This window comes from Chaetodon auriga, chromosome 12, assembly GCF_051107435.1.
Source record: "Chaetodon auriga isolate fChaAug3 chromosome 12, fChaAug3.hap1, whole genome shotgun sequence".
Taxonomy (NCBI): Eukaryota; Metazoa; Chordata; class Actinopteri; order Chaetodontiformes; family Chaetodontidae; genus Chaetodon; species Chaetodon auriga.
The window spans coordinates 22,209,810-22,232,099 of NC_135085.1; the positions used below are offsets into that span (position 1 = coordinate 22,209,810).

Below are 22,290 nucleotides of genomic sequence, written 5' to 3' on the forward strand. Positions count from 1 at the left end.
TCTGTGCAGCATTACGCCAATGATGAGCGTAATGTGTTAGATTACACCCTGTGATTGAGCTGAGAGGGGATGCTAATCAACACTTGGCATGTAGGCGCAAACAAGGGTGTGCGACGGGGAATCGTGACCACCTGCATCCCTCTGTATGCGATCACTGCTCATATGTAAATATTACACTGGGAACGGTGGGAGGCTGCCTCGGCCCGTTTCTGCCTGTTTACAGCGGAGGAGGAGGGGGATGAAGGGGATCCTGCGGCGAGGTCATTCCAGAGCTCTCTCCTCCGTCCCCGTCCCCTCTCACCCCTCTTTCTCCTCTGCCTGGACGTTCACCCGGTTCGAGGCCAGCGGCCCAAACAAAGCCCCGACTCTTTGCTCTCTGTCCTCCCTCTCTCCAGATTCCTGTCGTTTGCTGACGTCTAGCACTTGGAGACAATGGAGAGAGGGGGGGACAGGGGCTGACTGGTGTTTGCCCATCTGTCAATGGCGCTTTCTTCCTCCCCAGCCTCGTTTTCTCCTCCTGCCGAGACAAAGCCGTGCATTCAAAGTGCAGCGCCCACTCCTCACTTTTCCAGTAAAACAGACAGCAAGTGTGGGGAGAGACCTGCTATATATAGATGGGATGATATCAGGGTAGGATGAGATGAACAGAGAAAACAGCGGCAGATGCAGGGAGAGAGCAGAGCCGGCGGTGCGAACGAGCAGACACGCTGGAGTGGAATTTCTGCAAAAGCCTCATTTCTGAAGGCCCCATTCCATCATTTAGTCACATGTCATAAATATGCATTCATTTAGCCGCCGGCATAGTAATAGTGAGTACATGCACAAATTAATGGTCTGCGGTGCTCCTCCAGCTTCAGCAAACACACAAGCCGGAATCACTTATTCTCAACATGAAGTGTAAATCATATCAGTCATGATTTGACTCCTCCTACCCCCCCACCCCCTTTGGGAAGGTGTATATGATGAGAGCGTAAGAAGTGGAGGCACTCGACAAGGATGTCCACTTCATCCACTTCACGTTGGTGTTTCATTGAGCCTGCTTATCCAGCTTTCCTACGCTGAAATCTCCTTTGCGATGGGGCTCTTGGCTGAGGCAGTGGGGAAGCGCTCCGCGACAGATCGACTTTTGCTTACATTTGAGACCGCGGCATAAATTCTTGCCACTTGTGATAAATCGCAACCGCTCATTCATCTTAACACCTCAAATACCCCAGTTGACGGATCAGCCGAGCAAAATGGACCATCTGCCAACTTGTTGGCGCCATCAACTGTCAAAGCTTTGGCTTGAACGTCTAAATCGCGACATCCTTAACAATTATGGCAGATCCTGCCTTCGGGCCCCGGAGAAACAGGGGGATTCTTTATGAGCCTGGCAGGTGCAGAACGTGGCAGGCGCCCAAACTCGTCAGCGCCCAGTGACGGTAGCAGCGGCAGTGGCTGAGCCTGGCAGGGAGAAACTGTATCACATATAGAGCGAAGGCCTCCCATTCCTTCAGCTGGCAGTGGTATAGCACACTAATGCAGGAGAGGGGGAGCTTATCTGCAGCTAAATTATACAGAGACGAGAGGAGAGAGGTACCAGCGAGGAACACACTGAGGAAACTCGATCTGTAGAGCCATTTAGAGATTTTTGCTGAATTATACACGAGTCCTCAGCTGCACTTTAGTGATATTGAGGTGGACAAGGCTTCATATCAATTGGTGTTATTAGGGATGACTGAATACGCAAAGTACCTCAGGCTTCAGTCACTGTGTGAATGAAACCATCTCGACTGTCTGCCTGTATAACTCATCAAGCTCATTTTCACGGGTTGAGACAGTGGCCTCAGTTGCATTCGGTGAGGGCATGTCATTAGACACCCGTAAAAATTTACGGAGCATATTTTCTTGTGATACTATAATTTTCTTTGACGTAGAATTATTTCCAATGGGATGGGGGGAAAAAAAAAAAAACATACCAAGTGCACATTCAAAAGACCAGGGATAATCAGAGTCTGGGAAAGCATCCCGAGCTGGAGATGTTAGAGGCTCTTGTCAACTCTGTCCATGTCTAATTTTTCTGCAATGCTGAGTATGTTTGTCACAGCTCTGAGTGCAGCCATGATCACAAGGCAGGCTGGCAGATGTGCGGAAGGGGAATGTCTTTTCATAACGTGGAGGGCCTCTGTGAATGGAGGGCGTCTTTGAGATGGGACCGCTGGAGGGCTTCTTGCCGGTCAAGACGGGGGAAAAACGAAGAGACAGAAGAGAGACACACCACCACAGAAGCCGGTTCAGAGGAAGGTCATAAGACTAATGACTGTCAACAATGAACCAATGGAGTGCACTGCAGTCGTATCCCCTTAAGCACAAGCCTCTCAGTGTGCCAAAGTGAAGCACCGACAAGTGGGGAACAACAACAACCAGCGCCATCATAAACCAATCATAAAGTGGTCTCGCAAACGACTAGATCGGCTCACAGTTTTGCTGCAGGGGTCGGATAATCAAGCGAAGCATTTCCATAACCAAATAAGGCAAATGAGCCATGGCGAGCAATTGGCCAGAAAACTGTCAAAAGTTAAGGCTAGAGGGCAGGATTAAATATAAATACAGCAGCGTTATGCTATCTAGGTTTTCTAATACGACGCAGGTTAAAAGCATGCTGACTAAAAAAGGTCTTGAGTAGGAAGAAAAATATGAGTAGAAAGCGTCCGTATGCTTTTACTTTGTCAAGCACTGAGAGCAGTGGGGGTGCCTGGATCACAGGAGGTGAGGGGTGCATGGAAAGACTGTGGGGTGGATTCAGTCCTTTGAAACAAACGCAAATTACAATTTGATTCAAAAACTTCACCCTCACATCGAGTCTGAGGTAACACCTGAGCATCATGTGCTAAAGGTGTGAGCCTGGTTGCTGAAACCTAGCTGTCCGCTCGAGGCAGCCATGCTCATAATCATGCATAACTTCAAGCTTTAATATGATTTAAACGGGTGAGTAACATAAAAATTCACCCCCCTACAGTTGACATGAGTGGGGAAATTAGCTACAGTGGCAAAAACAGTTTTTTGTACTAGGCTGGGCATTTTAATTTGGGGGTCTATGGGAATTGACTCACATTGCCGTCGTGCAGGAGCCAAATCCTTTGTTTGTTTGTAAGTGATGTCCTCAAATTATATGTTGGCCATTTTGTATAGTGTTTATTTCTTAATGGCTTTTTCGTACATATATGTGAAACCCCTGCAGGTCAGATTGTCCAATGGGTGTGGCCAACTGGACTAGCATCATCTGTAGACCTTGTGCAGCTTGCATGACGTTTAAAACTTGCTTGCTTGCTTCTTTTGCAGCTTTTGTTCACTGTAATAGTTTAGTCCGACTGCCACTCAGTTCATATTTTCATTTTCTTTATGCAAACGTTGTAAAAGAAAGGAGCGAATAAACTAAGATCGCTTATTCTGAATTTCACACACAAGCCTCTATTAAAGCCAGTCCGTCCAAGTGTGACATACACAGGTGGATTTTCGCAAAAGGACACCACGGTCACTACACAACGTTTGCATTTTCCTCAAAGCGCTGCTGTTTCTCACTTCAGCACAGCTAGCATGGCTGTAGACTGTAGTTTAACCTGAACCGAAATCAGGCTACAAAACTGTTTCACTTATTTCATTTGAACATTTTCTGGAAGGCCCTGACAAGTGATGGCGTGCCGACAGGTGGGCACTCTGGAGGGCATTTAAGGACGCTGTATTTTCTCATTAAACTTGAAGGACTTGCTGGCACGGCCTCACACAACTTGTACTGGTTAAACCGAGCTGATGAAGTGCTCTGATGAGTCACACAGCGAACACAATCCTGCACTGTCTCTTATGCTGAGGACCTAATACCCTGCTAGAGTGGAGACTGGAGGACGAGGGAAATCATATAAAGGGCCCAAAAAAGAGGGGGCCTGACATCATCAAATCCGAAAGGTTACTGGCCAACGCTCGGCGCTGCTGCTCAAGAAAAACACTATTGATATTCCGTGGGTTTGGCCGGGGACAATGGCAGGGCCTGTCCCTCCCTCTCTCCCTCATAGCCTGGCATGGCAGAGATGTCACAGAGAGCACCAAACAAATGGATGGAGGGATAGAAGGGATGGAGAGATGGGGAGGAGGAGGTGGACGAGAACAAACGCATTGTTCTCAGGGTGGAGAAAGGGCTATTGTGAACAAGACAGATAGCTTATGTGGGAGAATGGGTTGGGGGAAGAGAGAGGGGCACAAAAGGACAGAGAAAGGTGAAACCTGCCATTTTTTTTTTATAGATGCCCCCTTTTTTCTTTGCAGTTGAAGGTAATCCATAACCCTGCTTTGAGGGACACTTCCTGAAACTTTAAAGAGGAACACAGCAGGGACAGTTTCAACAGCGAGGACTCCTCTTCGGCTCGCCTTTCACCTGTCACAACAGCAGGAATCAGTTCTGGGGCATTTCCGTAAAAGCACTCCCCCCCCCCCGTGAAGCCCCGAGCCACTTCTTAACATGTAGCAAAGCACAGTTCAGCCGAGGCGGCGAGCAGGTAGGCCTGCAACTGTAACTTCCCCCGGGGGAGTCGCTGTGAATGGGTGACTTGATGTGAACTAACAGCACAGCTGTTTGAACATGGGCTAGGACCTCGGTGGAGATGGAGGCCGCTGTGCTGCAGTGCCCCGCAGGCGTGTGATGTGCGCCAGCTGCCCCCTCGGTAAACATCAGTGACACACACACACACACACAAGCACATTTTCACACAGAGGCGATAAAAACAACCCCATTCAGACATGCACAAAAGAGGACACAAGCACAGAAGCGTCTCAGCGTGCAGACATTTACACTTAACACGAAGATGCGCAGAGACTTTCATGCTTCTCGTCCACTTTCACAATCGTACCTACACAAATTAGGCAGAGACAACGCTTACCGCAGTCAGCCTTCGGAGTAATTCACAACAAAAGCCAGCCTCGTACAGCACACACAATATGGAATTGAATTCATTACATATTTGCATTTTCAATATTTCATGCTCTGTTGCCTGTTTGATTTCCATTAGGCCCTCTTCCATCCCTCACACTTGCTGTTTTCAAGCCCACTTCTAAAGCAACAGTACAGCTGACAACTGCTATTTGAAATTCAGATTTTAGTAACACCAGAAAAGTCCCTTGTTTCTATTCAACAAAGAGGCGAGATGTGATGATGATATTCAAGATGAGTGTCAGATGTAACCAAAGCAGTGTGCAGGCGAAGAGACGTATTTAAAGAGCAAAAAAAATGTTCACAGGAGGAGACGGACGTGAATGAAAACTGATGAAAAAATGAGAGGAACAGATAAACAACGGAGGCAGACGAAAAGGGCATTTTCAGGCCAATTTCCATGATTATTCTACCACAATGGTGTCCTTCTCAAACTCCCCTTCAGCAGACACAGGACACAGCCCACACACACAAATAACAGGCAAACCACCAGCCGGGCAGTATGCATACTTGCATATCAAGACAGCATAACAAACAGCCATCTCAAAAGCTCTCCAGTACATAAAATACAAACCACTCTGCATGTGTAGCAACAACAGCAAACCGCATGTAGCGTGAGTCACCACAGAACTACCAAAATTTTACAGACAGACGAGCACTGTAAGTTTGCACTCTTGATGCACGCCTCCTTGCAGCCACAAGAATGCCGACCGACCAACGCTTGTAATTCATTTCCTGCATCTCATTGTGTTCGGGCCAGCTTCCTGCTGCTGCAGCACGTTCAGTCGGGACTCTGTGTACAGCAAATATAACAGAATGATCAGTTTCTAATGACATGCATTCGATGAAAGACAACACAAATATTTGCATATTCTGAATCTGACGCAGGGACAGGAGCAACTAAACACTGAGCAAGCGGTGAAATGCTCCAAAAACACCTTCACCAGGTAAACAGGTTTAATGGTGACAGGTGAGAGTATTGTGATTGGGTATAAAAGGGGCACTTTGTGAACACGATTGTATAAAGCAGATTACTACATGGACCCAGGAAAACTTTGTCAAACTTGTCTGTAAACAGTTCGAGTTTCAGCTCTTTTAGAATCGAGGTTGTGTAACATCCCTAGAAATCATGCTATGTTCGCCGCTGTGAGGCTGTACTGTACTGAGGCTGTTAGCTAAATGCTAACATCAGCATGCTAACAACGACAGTGCTAGCTGGTATACTGCGTCACCGCCTTATAACATGTTTGCATGCTAACACTTGCGGATCAGCTGTTAACGCAGTTAATCCTGCTGAGGCCGATGTCATTGCTTTTGCAGGTATATCGGACAAACTCCAACTCTGCCCTGATGATGGCGCTAGACGAAAAGGTGCAGGGAGCAGCAAAGTTTATGCAACTGAGCCTGAAGGTTCCACCACAATCCATTCAACAGCTGTCAATAGGTTCCCCTCAGAATCACACACAGCAGCCTAACGGCCGGAGGAAGAGTCAGGAGGTCACCAGAGTCATCCTGATTCGTCCTCTGGGCAACACGAAGGTCTGCTCGAAATTTCACAGCAGTCGATCCAATAGCTGCTGAGACACTTCAGTCTGGACCAGAACAGCGGACCGACCGACCGACACCGCCGTCCCTGGAGCCGGAGCGGAGTGCCTTTGCAGCAATATGAGCAGCCCAACAGTTCTTTGTGTCTTTAATGCAGCTGTTGACCTTGTATGACGCGCCGCAGCAGCAGCAGCAGCAGTCGGCGCCTGAGCGTCAATGTCACCGAAACATTTCCTGCACATTCCCCCTACTTTGCATTTAATGTGATTCAGAGTTGCTTACGGCTCAGACGGAAGCACAAACACATCGCAAACGCTAAGTGGTTCAATCTCCGTCGCAAGCACACTCACATCCTCTCACACGGTGTCACTGCGCAGAAAACTCTCAAAATCCTCTTTGCTTCCTCGTGTAATAACCACCCGTCCTTGGCTCTCAAACTGACCCCCTTCCACACATCTCCAACAGTCTCTGATTGATTCAGGCTGGACAGTTAGTGGATTTCCATCATCTAACGCAAGCTGTGAGTGCTTCTCTTTTGTCCTGCTGTTTGAGCAACTGTCAGCTCCCACGTCTTTTTTTTGCTTCTAATAACGTTTCAGGCAGCCGGCAGTCTCCTTGGCTTGTCCTCTTATTACGGCACATGCTGAATGCACTTTGGGGCGCCTTTTTGAGTGCTGGAGCACAAATCAGGCCAGCTGAAAGTATTGGTATGCCTCCCATACATTTCATGTTTTGCCGGGTGGTTTTGCACAGTGAATTTTTGATAGGGATCTATTACCAGCAGGTCTATGCTGTAACTGCTGAGTCGATTTGGGGGTTTGGAATATTTGTGCTCCGCATTCGACGAGATGTTTATGCAATTTTGCCTCCGCAAGGCAATTCAGAGTCCGAAAGGGAGCGGGGCCGATAAATCGATAACACAAATGACAGGATGCTTAAAACTGGCGAGAGCCTTTATTTTCATTCAACATTACAATCAGAAAGAAGCTATTTACAATTATTTTTTGAAATTGCCATTATTTCTCATTCTCTGCTCCTCCCTCTGCAGACCATCAGTAGTAGTCCTCCGGGTCGGCTCGCTCCCCCTGATTCTGAATCTGCTGCTGCTTCTTGTACAAATCAGCGATCTGCAGAGAGGAGATGGACAGAGACGGAGAGGAAGAGAAATATTGAGAGAGGAAGAGGGAGGTGAGAGGGCTCGCATGGGAGAGCATGCATGAAAGAGAGAAGGCGGGAGGGAGGGAAGGGAGAAGATCATGAAGTCGGGTCAGTAACATGAAGAGGAAAAGCTAAAAATAACGGTTTGATTATTCATATCCCGGCTTTGAAGTCGGCGGCTCCCAGCTGCTGACTGGGAGACAGAGGTTGTGTTCACTTGAGCTCATCAGGGTTTGGAAGGCGGGACAATGAATAATGTGTGAACAGCAGGCCCACCCACAATCAGCAGCATCAGTACCAGTCCAGCAGGGCGGCACAGCGAGGAGGAAAACAACGGAACGACGCATTTTTCCTCCTTCACGGGATCAACTTAGAGCTTTGATGCTCAGCCCGGAACCGACTGGGTCCAGCCGGTTCAGGTTCCAGGTTTGCTTCACCCCTCCTGGCTCAAACGATGCCGGGTTTCATTTAATTTGCCTGCAGGATCACAGACAGCGAGGCCTCGTGTTGTGGTAGCGGGCGTGTGTGCGTCCTCGCAGATAATAACCGGCAGAAGTATCGTTTAAATGCAGCCGATGCTCCAAACTGACTTCCAGCTGAGCACAATTCTCCGCTCCACAGTTACCAAATGGCTGCTAATTCAAGTCAGTGAAAATTCACATTAGAAACATGATTCTGGCCTTAGAGAAGTTGCCGTAGACTCTTAGCAATGCCTGTGCGATGCTGAGCCTGGATCTGGTTGTCAGTCAGAGTTTGTACATCCAGGCAAGCGTCTTAAAAGTTTTAGTCCAGAATCAAACTGCAGAAACGGAGCATGTGGTGGACAGTGAGCACGTTCACAAGCAAAAGGTAAACTTTTAATCTGGACCGCGGTTTGTGGGGTCAGTCCAGCAGTCAGCACGGTTCAGCACTGACTCCATTTTGGACGTACAGCAATTAGCATAAACAACAGTCTACTGAGTCCAGAATTTACAGCAGATTTCTGGTTCTTTGTGTTTCCAGACTGAATTATTTCTCAGTATTAAAGATTAAAAGCGTCAGATTCCTGCTGAATCTTAATCTTATCGAGCAAAAGTGGCAAACACTCGCTCGTTTTAGCTTCTCAACTGGAAGAATCTGCTGCTTCTTTGTTACATGTGCGCTGAGTATTATGGCACGCTGAATATTTCCCCTTGAACCACAATCAGTGAGACAAGAACACAACTGGCACATTAATTGATTCTGAACATAATTGTTCAGAATTGTCAGATTGAAGGAAGCTGAATATGTATTTTAGAGCTGAAACTTTTAATGAATGAGTCCATCAGTTGATCAATCTAACATTTATGGGTAAATGACTGATGATGTTTTATTTGTTCAAGTAATTTTTAGGGAAAATTACAGATCTTTTTTTTTTTTTTTGCTGTTGGTTGGACGAACCAAGTAGTCTGAAGATGTCACATTGGGCTTTAAAAAAAAAGATATTTTTGACCGTTTTTGATGTTTTAGGGACCAATTTAACATTGAAAATAATGAGCAGACCGACTGATAAGAAGAACTGTGGCTGTTGAGTTGTTTCAGTTGTATTTTCATTATTCGAGAGATCAGCTCAGTGTGTATGAGGTACTCCACATCATGTACGGTAACAGTGATGTGTGCATTGACTCTTCTGGTATAATCATAAGAAATGAGAGGTCAGAGAGGAAGCAAACATCTTCTCAGGATAAATAAAAACATCTTAAAATCCTTCAGGTTTCATTCACGTCTTTGGTAAAACCTTTGGTCACTGCGACCGTGTGGACACAGAGCAAAAATAAGTAAGAAAAGATAATGTTGAACACAATCACAGGCTGTTTGCTGTCGGGTGGTTGAGAGTGTGTGTGTGTGTGTGTGTGTGTGTGTGTGTGTGTGTGTTTTCTCAGGTGAAGGTAAAGCTGACCAGCCTCTCTCTCTACTGTACAACACACTGCACTGCAACACAAACTGCTGGCAGTCTAACAGGACATCGCCCTTGCAGCGCTCTTCACCCTTGATTTTTCACAGCTCCTGTGAAGTGACCGTGAGGGTGATGATGATGATGATGATGATGAAGCAGCATCTCGATATGACATTTTAAGTAACATGGCAGAACAAACACGACTGAATCCTCACTGCTTTACAGTCATTATGATATTGCACACGGCCGACCTTGTCTGACCTCCCGGGCCTCTGCACGCTCTCCACAGGCAGTAATTGATGCTTAAAATGTGTATCTGACATTATTCTGTACTTGACTGCACCGCTGATTTCACACCCTGAGCGCAGGTGATGTGATGTACCTGAGCTCCGGTCGTGGCGTCCTCAGGCTTCTTGTCGTCTCTGATCCGAAGGAAGCGGGGGAACCTCAGAGAAATGCCCTTTTCTGGATCCACCTGAGGACGGACAGACGGACAGAATCAGTCGGTGCGCAGCCATTGATGCATGAGCGTTTGGCCTTCGCTGCTTGTTCTGCCCTGAACTCCTTCATGTGTTGAATAAATGTTTTGAGCTAATAAAACCCCCATTAGGTCAAGGATTTTTTAAAAAAAAATCAAAGATTGAATGATTAAAAAAGGCAGATTTTTTAAACCCTTTCAGTTGCAGGACAAAAACGGCGCTTTGTCCTGCTTCCATTTATCTGCCTCTCAAATTCTCTCATTACTTTCAAACACAGATGCATTGCACATTTTCTTTCATTTCATTTCATTTCTGGGGCTGTTTGAGAACGAAACGCTGGATGTGAATAATTGCGCTGCAGCTTTTTTTGATGGATTATAGGCATGCGGACAAATTCAGTTACAAAATGCATCTCATTAAAATTCTGAACTTGTCAAACATGACGGCTCTCGACAGAACAATAAGCACACCAGTCGGTGAAAGCTTCAGGTGAAACTGGCAGCAACCGCGGGCTCCCAGCGGCCTCGTGAACAACACCGAACTAATGAATGTTAATGAGGAGCAACAACAAACATTCACAAGTTACTTCTCCACCAGTGAAACCGTCACTGACCCCTCTGCCTTCACAGGGTCAACACATGAAACATGAACAAACAGCAGAAGCAGCTCTGAAGAGGACACAACCAGACTTCAGCAGCCTGACATCACTGATAAACTGAGATTATTTTTTTGGTGTAGTAGCGTAACACCCTGAGAAAGCGGAGATGACTGGCAGCTGACATCTCACACCAGTGGCACTGCTGAATATTTACCAAACACCCTCTCAAGTAATTCTTTTTCTGCCCCCAAACCTTTGTTTCCACTGAGCGTTAAAAGAAAAAGCCGCAGCTACATGATGTTTAAAGCTGCAATGTAATCTGACAAATTACTTTATGGCTTGTGTAGATAATGAAAAGTGTAGATAATGCTAATCCTCTTAGCGAGGGTCTCATTTGTTTACAACAACTCATCCAGCGCTCTCAAGTTTTTAAGTGTTTAAAAGTAAAGTTGTAAAATTTAAGGTTTACTGACAATGAAAAGAAACACGTCTTCAAACCTTTAAACTCAGACTTTTATCAGCAGATACAGCAAAAACATGCAAAACTCCTTCGTCTCGCCTCTTAGAAATGTTTGCAGATGGACACAATCCGTTCATCTGAGTGCCATTTTATATCAACTGTGGTTAAAATGTGACTTTTACTCCGTTAATTGTAACGGCAAACACTTTATGCGCACTGTGGGACCGAGGCCAGCGTGCAGCCCGAGCACGGGTAATAAACAAGTATCTGTTCCATTAAATCCAGCATCTTTTACAGCGTTTTTAATAACTCAATTAAGAGGCACTAATTGTGACTTTTCATTGCAGGCAGCAGACCAGAACAGGCTGAATTTATCAGCGGAAACACATGAGGGGGGGGGATTAACATGCTGAACTGACCATTCCCATGGCAGCCTTGTAGACGGGCGACAGTGACAGGTCGGCGCACTTCACCTCCCAAACCTGCACGGCGTCCAGCCACACGTCGGGCTCTGCTGATTGGTCGACGCGGTAGTAGGCGCGGGGCTTGGGCAGAATGTGCTCCTGGAGAAGACAACAGATCATGAGCGTTCTCAGTCTGAATTATCCCAAATGTTTGTGTGAAAGACCGAAAATGCTGCAAAAAGGCTCCAAGACATTCAATTTAAGATGATACGAAAGAGAAAAGCGGCGAACCCTCGCGCTGAGATCCAAAACACACACAGTATCGTCTGTAGACACAGACAAGAACAATGTAAAAAATAGGTCAATGCATTCAGAGAGAGCCTGATAAAGAGACAGTGACAGAGTGGCTCTGGTTGGCCTGCTGAGTCCTGCCGCCGCCTCACAGTCGCCTCCCAGGAGACTGCACAGAGCTCCAACCCTCATATTCAAATGATCCCTACCTACCTGAAGGGCAGCGTGAGGGTGAGTTACGACGCACCTACCTGAAAAATTTCATCAGAAACACCTTCATATGAACGCTTTTGTTAGCCAATATCCACCTTTTAAGATTTAAAAAAAAAAAAAAAAAAATCCACCTGCAGCTGCCGCCAAACTGTTCCTGTTCGGTGAGCAAACTGAGAGGACTGTCAACTTCAAAAACATGTAATAGTGTCTTTTTAAGTCTGACACAAGCCATCACTCTGTCAGCGTAGGCGTCACACATCCACATAATGACACCCCTCTTGTTTTGCTGTAAAACAAGCGCTTGGGCGAGTGCCGCTGTGAAACGGTGTGATGTTAACCAGACTGCCGCAGTGTCCACAGAACTGGGTCATAGTTAAGTAATGCTGGGAAAAAGGAGGCTCCAGCGGCAGTGCTGCTGGTTTTCTTCCACACATTATTTATACTGTAGGCATTCAAGTGACACTCTGCTACAGAGTGAATTACAATGAGCGAGCCGGTGGGCGTGGAGAGTCTTATAAAACACCTCTGCTGATAAACATGAGTTAGTGGTGCACCTTCGCACTTTATTTGACGGGTCAGGCGTCAGCGAGACGCCGCTGACCCACATTAAATCTCCACTCTTATGGAAACACAACATAAAACGCGGATGAGCCTTTTCACTTAGATGCAGCTGTTTGTGTCACAGCAGGCACTGCGTCCGTCTTCAGGGCACATGTAAGGGAGACTTATTTAAAGAGTAATGAATAATCAAGTGCAGGACTTATTGCTGGGAGAAGCACACAGTTTTTGCAGAGTGCGCAACAAAAAAGGCGAGCTGCAGAAGTTTGATGCTAGAAAATCTCCAGTTTTTCCACTAAACAAGAGGACAAAAGGCAAATCCTGCAGCAGCAGCCTCTGAGTGGCCGTTTAATTAAAGCTAACGGTCACTGCAGAAAGTCTGCTGGCTGTTAAAAGGTACATTCCAGCTTCATACAACTGTGCATATATTCTCCCGTGAAAGCTTTTGTTCCGCAGCTCAAAGGGTTTAATCTCTCTTGTTCCTGATGAAGTTTAAACATGAAACATCTGTGCAGGAAGTGCTGAGTTTGTATTAAACGGCACTTGAAAAGGACATGATCAGTGAAAGAAAAGTGTGTTTCAGAGAGAAGAAAACCTCAGAGCGGCGAGTGTGAAGTGACTGAAGGAGGAGGTAAATGTACACAATACTGACTTCATCAAGGCCACTGCTTGAGAATTTATAGTATTTTCAGTAGTTTGGGCTGTCAGATATTGGAAAACAATAAAAAGACGTGCGACGGGGCAACAAACGAGGACAGAAAGGCATCAAACGAACCCCAAGGTTAGCCAAATCCACGTGAACGAGAAACGAAGGAAGTAATGACCCGAACTGTCCGCTGTGAACACCTCCAGCTAACAGAGCCACTTCCTGTTTAACTCTGATCGACTGCGCTCGCTGTAGTTGTGTATTATTGATATTTTGGGCTCGCTCTGTTTTTTGTTTTACCTCAGAATAAACAAAGTCTTGCTCATCACCACACGGCGATGCCTTTAAGTTGCTCGGTTAATCTGATCGACAAAAAACATCACATGCTCTTTTATTTACGTTTACCCAGCATCCCAGCTTTTCCGTGATCAGGGTTGTAGACACGCTTAATCAAAGACTATAAAATATTGACGCCTGAGAGGCAGGTGCCAGTGAATATTTGGCATTTTTACTCAACAGCTGCTGATTCATTTCCGTCTATCGGCGAAATGATTAATCGTCTAATTGTTTCAGCTCTCGTACAGTTGCAGCCTCGCACACTGTGAGCTCTGCACATTGAGAGTTAAGAAGGTTCAAGCAACAGAATAAGGATCCGAGCAGAAAAAAGGGGGGGGGGGGTCTGCGTGTCCCTCGCTGCAGCACAGCACCTCGCCACCCAGAAGAGTGTGAACACAGCCAATTGTCTCCACGTCTGGAGCTCCTTCGGCCTGCAGCACTCCAACCGCAGCAACACGGCCGCACCAGCAGCTCGCCTTAATTCGCCATCCATCACTTTCAGATGGAGGGTTTCATTACAAAGCACTACACTACAAGCTGTATTGGTCTGGGGGAGGGAAAAAAAAAAAAAAAAAAGGTTACACCGCCTTCTCAATCACTGTTTCACTGCGATTCTGCACCGTGCAGCAGTTTGTACCACTGAGTCCAAACCCTTAACCTTTAAAATATTACTTTAAGGTTATCTGACTCCAAAGTGCTGCAGAGTGCTCCAGGTTTGTTCATGTGATCACACAATTAGTCACTTTCCTGAACACGCGACTGTTTTTCTTTTTAAGAGCCTCTCCTCTGCTCTTACTTCTGTGAGAGCGGCTCTAAATTTAGCCAATAAAGTCAACAGAGTACTCAAATGAATTGTGACTCTCACAACAGCTATCATATTCAGAGAGCAGTTGTCAATTTCTTCAAATGCTGCTGCTCTGCTGCTCTGGAACGAACCTCTTCAAATGTAAATTGAAAAAAGCAATTCATTACCCGACGTCACGGCGCGCCTGCACCGTTACTCCAAATGCAGATTTTGTATTGGTGGAAAAGAAGTAGTTTGTGATCTCTGTCCAACATTTTCCAAGAAGGGGAAACGCACATTTTTGATTTGGCTCAGTTCAGAATAGCAGACGCTATGTGGACCAGCCTGGGGGGGGTTTGGAGGTTCCTTTAATCCCTGAGCTTAATTTCTCTCATTCTGGCAACTTAAAAAGGTACCTGGAGGTGTCAATTACAAAATGGTTGCAGCATTTGAGTCGCATTTTTCCAGTATATTTGCAAACCGGCCGTCTCATTTTGGTCTGAAAATCTCACTTTAAGAAAAATTGAGTGAAGAATTAAAGGAGGGAACGATTATCTGTGGAATGACAGTCCTCAGCGACTCTTCTCTGTGGCTGCAGAACGCTAAAAACGCAGCTTTAAAAAACTGAAGGCATCAGTGTGAGAAAACAGGTGTTGAAGTTGTGTTTTTTACTGAGCGAGTGAGTGCGACAGCCACGCCGTGCCACTTTACCTTTAAGAACTTGTAATGCTGCTCCAGATCTTCATCCTTGAAGCCTGTCCCGATCTGCAAGAGACGAAAGGAGATAAGAGAGACGCACACGCTCGGATATGCACGCACGCATATTCCCTCACGGTGAGACAGCAGACATTTGGCAGCGAGCGGCAGAACACAGAACAGCAAGCAAACCTCCCTCACCGACGCCACGAGCACCTTGTCTGCCTGCTTCGCCTCGAGCGTCGTGTCACCTCTCAAAAGGCTTGAACCCGCTGAGACGCGAGAAACGTCTCGCGGGCTGAGGAGCACAGAAGGGGGAAGAAAAAAGGCCGCTGTATCATGCAAATATAGCATTTCCAGCTCACAGGTGTGCTCTAAAGGTGTATCCTGCAGGTGTCCACCAGCAGCTTTGTGCTTCCAGAGGCTGCAGTCAACACAAGACGGTTTGGAGGGGTTTCATTCAACAGCAGCACCTTTATGGATTGGGCTTTAGGCCAGGCCAAGTCCTGTACTGAGCCCACCGTGCTGCATCCTGAAGAAGAACCACATGTGTAAACAGGAAATAACCTGGTTTGTTTTACTGAATGACACAATCAGACCCCTGAGCCAAGCCAGAGTTATGAATTCATGTTGAGAATCCAAACAACAAGCTGTTGCTGTGACTGCAACCTCACTGTCTTTTCCATTTCATTAGCATTCCTCTCATGGAGGAGCCTGTGAGAGCTAGGGGCCTGGACTGGATCCCAAGGAGCCGAGACCAGGACCCAGGAGCTGTACCTGTTTGGATCCACCTTTTATGCAGTCGGTCAGGTGTGGGTTGAGTTTATTACCACTAGTCCTGGGTCTGTTTAACATTATGAGCCCTGATCATGCCAGAAGTGCTCCGTGTGTGCAGAAAGAGCATATGTTAGCAATGCTAACGTTAGCAGCCGTGGTCACAAACGAGTGTAATTATGATTGAAATCAGCAAACGGTCACAGATATCCTAATCATGCCGCATGCAACAAAACCACAAAGCTGATTGTAGAGTCGTGTTTGTCATCCGTGATGACAGCAGTAACAGAAAACCTGGATGTCTTGGACCAACTTTCATGGCGAGGAGGACGGATTCTGCGTCACAGGAGAGAAGGACACTGACTAAACACTGGGTAAGACACAGCTTATAAACAGGTCCGGATAAGGACCAGGACCACATTTCTGGACCCGTTAAGACCTCTAATGTGAACTGTGTCTGAGTGGACTGCTCCTGGATCTGCTGAGGACTCGTGTCTCACTCAAGGACATTTCAGCAGGACATACAGTTGAGATTACATTTGGGAAATGGAGATGTGGGTTAAATTCTGCTTTCGGCTACAGAGGAGCTTCTCAGACTGAAGGTTCCTGAAGTTTATGTCAAGGACAGCTTTTTCTTTTTTGTCTTTGTTTAATGGTTGACATTGAAGAGAGGAAGAGAAAAAAGACAGATGACAAGCGGCGCAGGAACTGCTGGCGCTGCAGTCACATGATACACATCCGAAAGCACCAGCCAGCAGAGACGCGCCGCAGACAGCTTTTATTATAAAGACTAATGTTCCAGCATTTATCTGGAGAGATTTCTTCTTCTTTAATGACTCAAATCAACAGTTCCTAATATTTTCATGTTGTGGAAGCGACGTCTGTGATGTAGAACTGCGTCTGAATGATGCGCGTCATCAACACATTCATTCAAAAACACATAATCTCTCGGCTCCGTCAAGTCTTCGCTTTGGTGACGGTGTCAGCGACACTCACTCAGCGCTGAGTGTCAGCCAGCGCTGGAAGACGTCCCGAGATTTCTTTTAAGTAAAAGCGGCGATACAACCATAAAATAATGCTCCATTAAAAGAGGAAAGGCAGCACAGAGCCAAAAGTATCAGTCAAGGTACTAATTATGTAAAATGGACCCAATCAGAGTGTTAACTGTCCATTAGTGGACTGCTATGACTGAATCATTAACATGTAAATAGCATTTTAATGTTGTCCAGGTCGAGCTGATTATAGCCCATAATAATGCATCTTTTATCAGCTGATCATGTGTACAAATAAAACTGGTTTCAATTATTTTTGAGGTAACAATACTGCAGATGTCAGAGCAGAAGTAGAACTATTAAGACATTACATTCACTTCGCCGTGTGTTTGTGAAGGATAACAGGAATATCCACAGTGTGGTTTCACACAGAGGGCCACCAAAACATGTCGGCCCACCACTTCATTGTGAAGTTACACAGATTTCGGCTCTCGTCTGAGGAGACTGCAGGTCTCTGTGTGCTTTCTGACTATCACTTAAGCTGCTGAACGTGGGGGAGGCACTGCACCAACACGACTGTAAGAACAAGGTGCAACTGCCAAGTTATCCACACACAGCGGAGATCAGACGGGAATGCCGGAGCGGAAATTCGGAGACTTCATCGTCAGCCTGGTCGACGTGTAAAAAGGGGGAGGCTAAAGGGGGGAGGCGTCTCCTTTGTTCTCCAAACAAACTCTCAGCCACACGAGCACTATTTTAAGAAACCTCTCCGTCCATATGAAAATGCAAAAACACAGAAAGCACTGTCGAAGCACACCACACCAACAGAGGGTGACAGACCCCAAACCCTAAAACCACGATGGCCAATCAAAAGGCATCACTGTGACCTGCACCTGGAGGTCTGTGCAGGCAAAGGGTAAAACCTCAGCTTCCCCTGTCCACACGTCAACACTGCGAACAGACTGCTCCTTTTCCAGTGACCGAACGCTGAGTTTGTGCGTGGACAAAAGGCCCAAACGCACGGGACGAGCGGTGTTTTAAAAGGTACCCGAGTGCGTCTGGACTGAGCTTTAATGTCGCAGAGATCTGAGCTCAAAGTGTGAACAACAGAGTAAATAAAAGCCGGTATGATTGGCTGCACCAGGTCACAGCGACTGACAGCTGTGACCGAAACCGGCCATTCTGCAGCTCAGTCAGCCTTCATTTTAAAAAAAAAGGACAACAACGTAAAAAAAACCCCTAAAAACTGAAGCGCTCCCAAACACTGGAGCTGGCAGCGATCTGAGCAAAGGAAGATTAATATGAAAATCAATAAAAGACAACAGGCAGGAGCTCTTCATCTGACATTTTACAACAAGTGGTGTCTTCTCTCCTGCAACTCAAACGCAGCGCTCATCCTCACCTCGCTTATCCAGGGGAGTCATCTCAAGTGTGAAAACATTCTCCAATGAGATTTTATTTATAGACCAAATCGTGAGAACAGGGGAAAAAAACCCACGAGCGCCGCCTGAAAAAGTTAACGCCGGAATAAAACGGGCGCTTTAACCACAGTCGGCTCCAGTGGAGCTGCTCAGTAGCCAACAGCAGAACGCCGTGGTTGTACCGATGAGCTCCCAGGTGTGAATGTGTGTAAGCATATGAAAGTGAAGCACGCTGGAAAAAGTGTGTGTGTGTGTATGTGTGTGTGTGTGCTCGCTAAATCCCTTTTCCATGGATAAAGACATAAAAGTTACAGAGGGAAAAAAAACGGAGATGGAAGGTTTTCACAGGATGAAGAAGAGACAGAATTTATGCTCTGTGGTGAAGTCATACTCCAGCTTGTTCACGCTCGCGTTATCTCAAAGACACACAAACACACACACACACACACACACACACACAAGTGGTCACGCATGCTCCAATACATGCTTACCACTTATCCTAAGATGCACCCAGTCACGCCTCCACACACACTTGTAGACAAGTAAAGATTTCCCTCCAACTCGGCTTTGAGGAGAAAAGTGACAGTTCAAAAGCACGCACACACGCACACACACATGCACTAAATACAACAAACACACCCAGTAGAAACGTGAAAACACCCCACAGCACGCACACACACACACACACACACACACACACACTCTGAACAGACGTGAAGTGAAATAGCTTCAACATTCAGAACTTCTTCATGCGAACGCATTTTGAAAAAAGAAACAAGCAGCCGACAAAAACAGCGTTTTGTTAAAACATGGCGGCTTCCTGCTGAAAACCCTTCACGCTCTTAACACGTTATTATCAGTCTCGCCTTAAATGTTGAATACATCCGCTGCCAAAGGGCAAATGACAGATTAACATCCTGAACTTCAGGACTCGACAGCCGCCTGAAAACACTGATGTACCGACATGTCGAGGGCAGAGAAATCTGATCGGAGGGGTTTCGTTTGGGAGTCGGACTCCGTGATTTGTGCGAGACCGGGAGCTCATCGCCTCAACGAACTCTCAGAGGTGCAACCACATCAGCAGGTGGAAGACACGAGCTGGTTGATCAGATAAATTGTTGGGGGGAAAATTAAAAAGCGACGTCAAACAAGGAGGCAGAGCGCTGAGAACATGAGAGTAACCTGCTGATGTGCTGGAGCCGCGTACGGAGATAAAAAGATTAGACACTTTCTGATGACAGATCGTCCTTAAATCAAAAAACACGAAATCAAGAAAAACGAAAACGGAAAATATTGGACAGATTAAACCTTCATCTTCACGGGGTCCTGTGGGGGCCTGGGCCTGTTCAACTCCAGTCCTACGCTGCTGTTTAACACATTTCTATGCGCTGATATTCGGTTGTTCATTAACAGCATGTTGGTGAGTGTGAACCTTTACAAATCACTAACAATGCAGCCACATCGACGCAACACCTTCTTCCAAAGCTACAAAGCCTGAAGACATCGAAACTCCAGCAACACTTGGAGAATAAATAACACCCTATCCTGACGAGGTGTTATTCTCCAGTCAGGGTCTGGTGTACGCGGGTACGGATCTGCTTCTAAAAGTTGATTCATTTCATCCTTTAGGAGACGATTATGTGAATTTTGCAACAAACCGAACGAAGAAACGATCGAAGCAAACCTCGCTCGCACCTTTCGCTTCACAGTCAAGGACATTTCCTCTGCTACAGTCATTAAAAAAACAGGAAATATATCATCAGTGAAACCAACCATAAGCTCAAACCGTGTGTTGGATGTATGTTAATGACACGCGCACTGTACACACACACACACACACACGCACGCACACACACCTTGCAGACGGACTGGAACTCCTCGTTATCCTCGTCGTAGCAGGCCAGCAGGAAGCCCCCATAGGTGCCCGTCCTCTTGCCTTTTCCCAGGTAGGCGCCAATCACACACAGGTCCACCGTGTCGCCCACCCCCTCCAGGTAATCCTTCTTCAGCTGAGCGGAGGACGACAGCACGAGGGAGACACGACTGAGTAATTCATTAAGGATGTAACAACACATCACGGCACAATTAACAAAATGGAATCAGTTATGACTGTGAGAAGGTAACGATCGTCTCCACGTGAATGAAATGCCAGAGGGCGTCGTTAAATATCATTCATTAGCGACGCCAACTGTCAGATGATCAAACTCCTCTGCAAGAGAAGCTGCTTTGTTTTTTTTCCATTTGAGAGATTTGATTATTTGTGTTTGGCACTAAACGTCCAAAAAAAGTGAAATGTCACACAAACAGAGAAGAAAATGAAGGCGTTTAAACAGGCAGCGCTGCGTGCACAGAACAGGCGTGTGACACACACACGTTGGGGTCAGTGTGTGCCCACGTTTGTGAACAGCGCATGTGAGGTGTGTGTGTGTGTTACTATTGTGTCGCACACACCTTGAGCCAGTTATGAGAGCGCTTGGCAATTTCGTAGGTGGCGTCCTTCTCCAGAGTCTTCACCATGAGGCCCTCACAGGAGTCTACACACACACACATAACACACACTGTCATGTATGCATAATTTATGGGGACACTACATAGACTTACATTCATTTCCTGAGACTCACACACACCAAAAGCTCTACCTGCCTCACCCTAACCTTCATCCCAGTCTTCATCCTAAAGTGTGCTGATGATCATTATGGGGACCTGCATTTTGTCCCCATAAGGAAGGCGAGCCAACACATTGTGACAGTGTCAACAGACTTATGTCCCCATAATGTAAGGAATACACGGTACACACACACACACACACACACACACACACACACACACACACATTAATACACCAAAACACGATTCTGGTCGTGCAGAAAGGAAATGAACAGATTATCTTATCAGATACATGGAAGGTCTCGGTCTCCTTCTGAGACACACACACACACACACACACACACACACACACACACACACAGGACACAAAGAGGGACAGTAGACAAGGACACAAGCCTGTAGCTCATACACACATTAAATACATGGGGAAACACGTTTCTATGTTCCTTCTCATACAGTCAGACACACACACACACACACACACACACACACACACACACACACACACACACACACACACACACACACACGTGACGATACTCAATTCCACAGCTCACAGGTTCTGTGTGTGCGCACACACTGAGAGGCAACACACATCAATATAACCAACACAAAGACAGCAGGCAGGGAAACAAGTACACAACTACTACACACACACACACACACACACACACACACACACACACACACACACACACACACTTCACACAATTTACACGTGAAGGCAGCAGGAAAGGGCACAAATGAAATAAAACACACACGCAACACACCCACACACAGAAAGGTTCAAGACGCACAGGGACACAAGTACACAGTTAAGACGAAACAAGTAAGAAGGTCTGTCTCCGTGTCTCACACGCGGAGACACGAACACACACACACACACACACACACACACACACACACCTCGGACAGACTGCTCCAGGAACTCGGCGATGGTGTCGGTGTTGTCAGAGTCGATGGATCGGGCGAACACAAACTCTCCCTCCACCTCTGAGAAGCTTTCTTTCAGCAGAGCCCGACGCCGACACAACGGCTGTCGCACCAGGGACTGCACACACACACACACAAAAACACACAATCATCACAAATGGCACAATTGTGTATCATTACAACCATTTCCTCTCCATAGCTTGGAGCCTTGCAATAACAAGGATGAAATACCGTCTCAACTGGCTACCCACACACACACAAACACACAGACTCAGAGTATACTCACAGTCACGAAGGCTTTGGACACACATACGAACACCCACACGCACACACACACACACACACGCTGTACAGTCTCAAATCAGCAGAACACACACAGTACTGGATGCACACAGTCACTATAAGCACGTTACCTATTGTAGTTTCAGGGCATTTTAATTTGTGCATTAAAAAAATGAATGAAACGGCTGCAAATGTGCTTAAATATCACTAAACGAGTCGAGCACACGGCGGAAACGGA

General features: G+C 46.5%; 1 protein-coding gene across 1 annotated transcript in view; it reads right to left on the bottom strand.

Moving 5' to 3' along the window:
* Window positions 1-7,444: 7,444 nt before the first annotated feature.
* Window positions 7,445-22,290, bottom strand: part of lig1 (ligase I, DNA, ATP-dependent) — a 41,889-nt gene continuing 27,043 nt past the window's right edge. The window contains exons 21-27 of the mRNA XM_076745696.1: window positions 21,744-21,888; window positions 20,682-20,764; window positions 20,087-20,239; window positions 15,059-15,112; window positions 11,535-11,678; window positions 9,961-10,053; window positions 7,445-7,632 (exon numbers count right to left, since the gene is read on the bottom strand). Coding sequence (XP_076601811.1) covers window positions 7,558-7,632; window positions 9,961-10,053; window positions 11,535-11,678; window positions 15,059-15,112; window positions 20,087-20,239; window positions 20,682-20,764; window positions 21,744-21,888 — 747 coding nt within the window. The 3' untranslated portion in view covers window positions 7,445-7,557. The remainder of the gene's footprint in view (window positions 7,633-9,960; window positions 10,054-11,534; window positions 11,679-15,058; window positions 15,113-20,086; window positions 20,240-20,681; window positions 20,765-21,743; window positions 21,889-22,290) is intronic.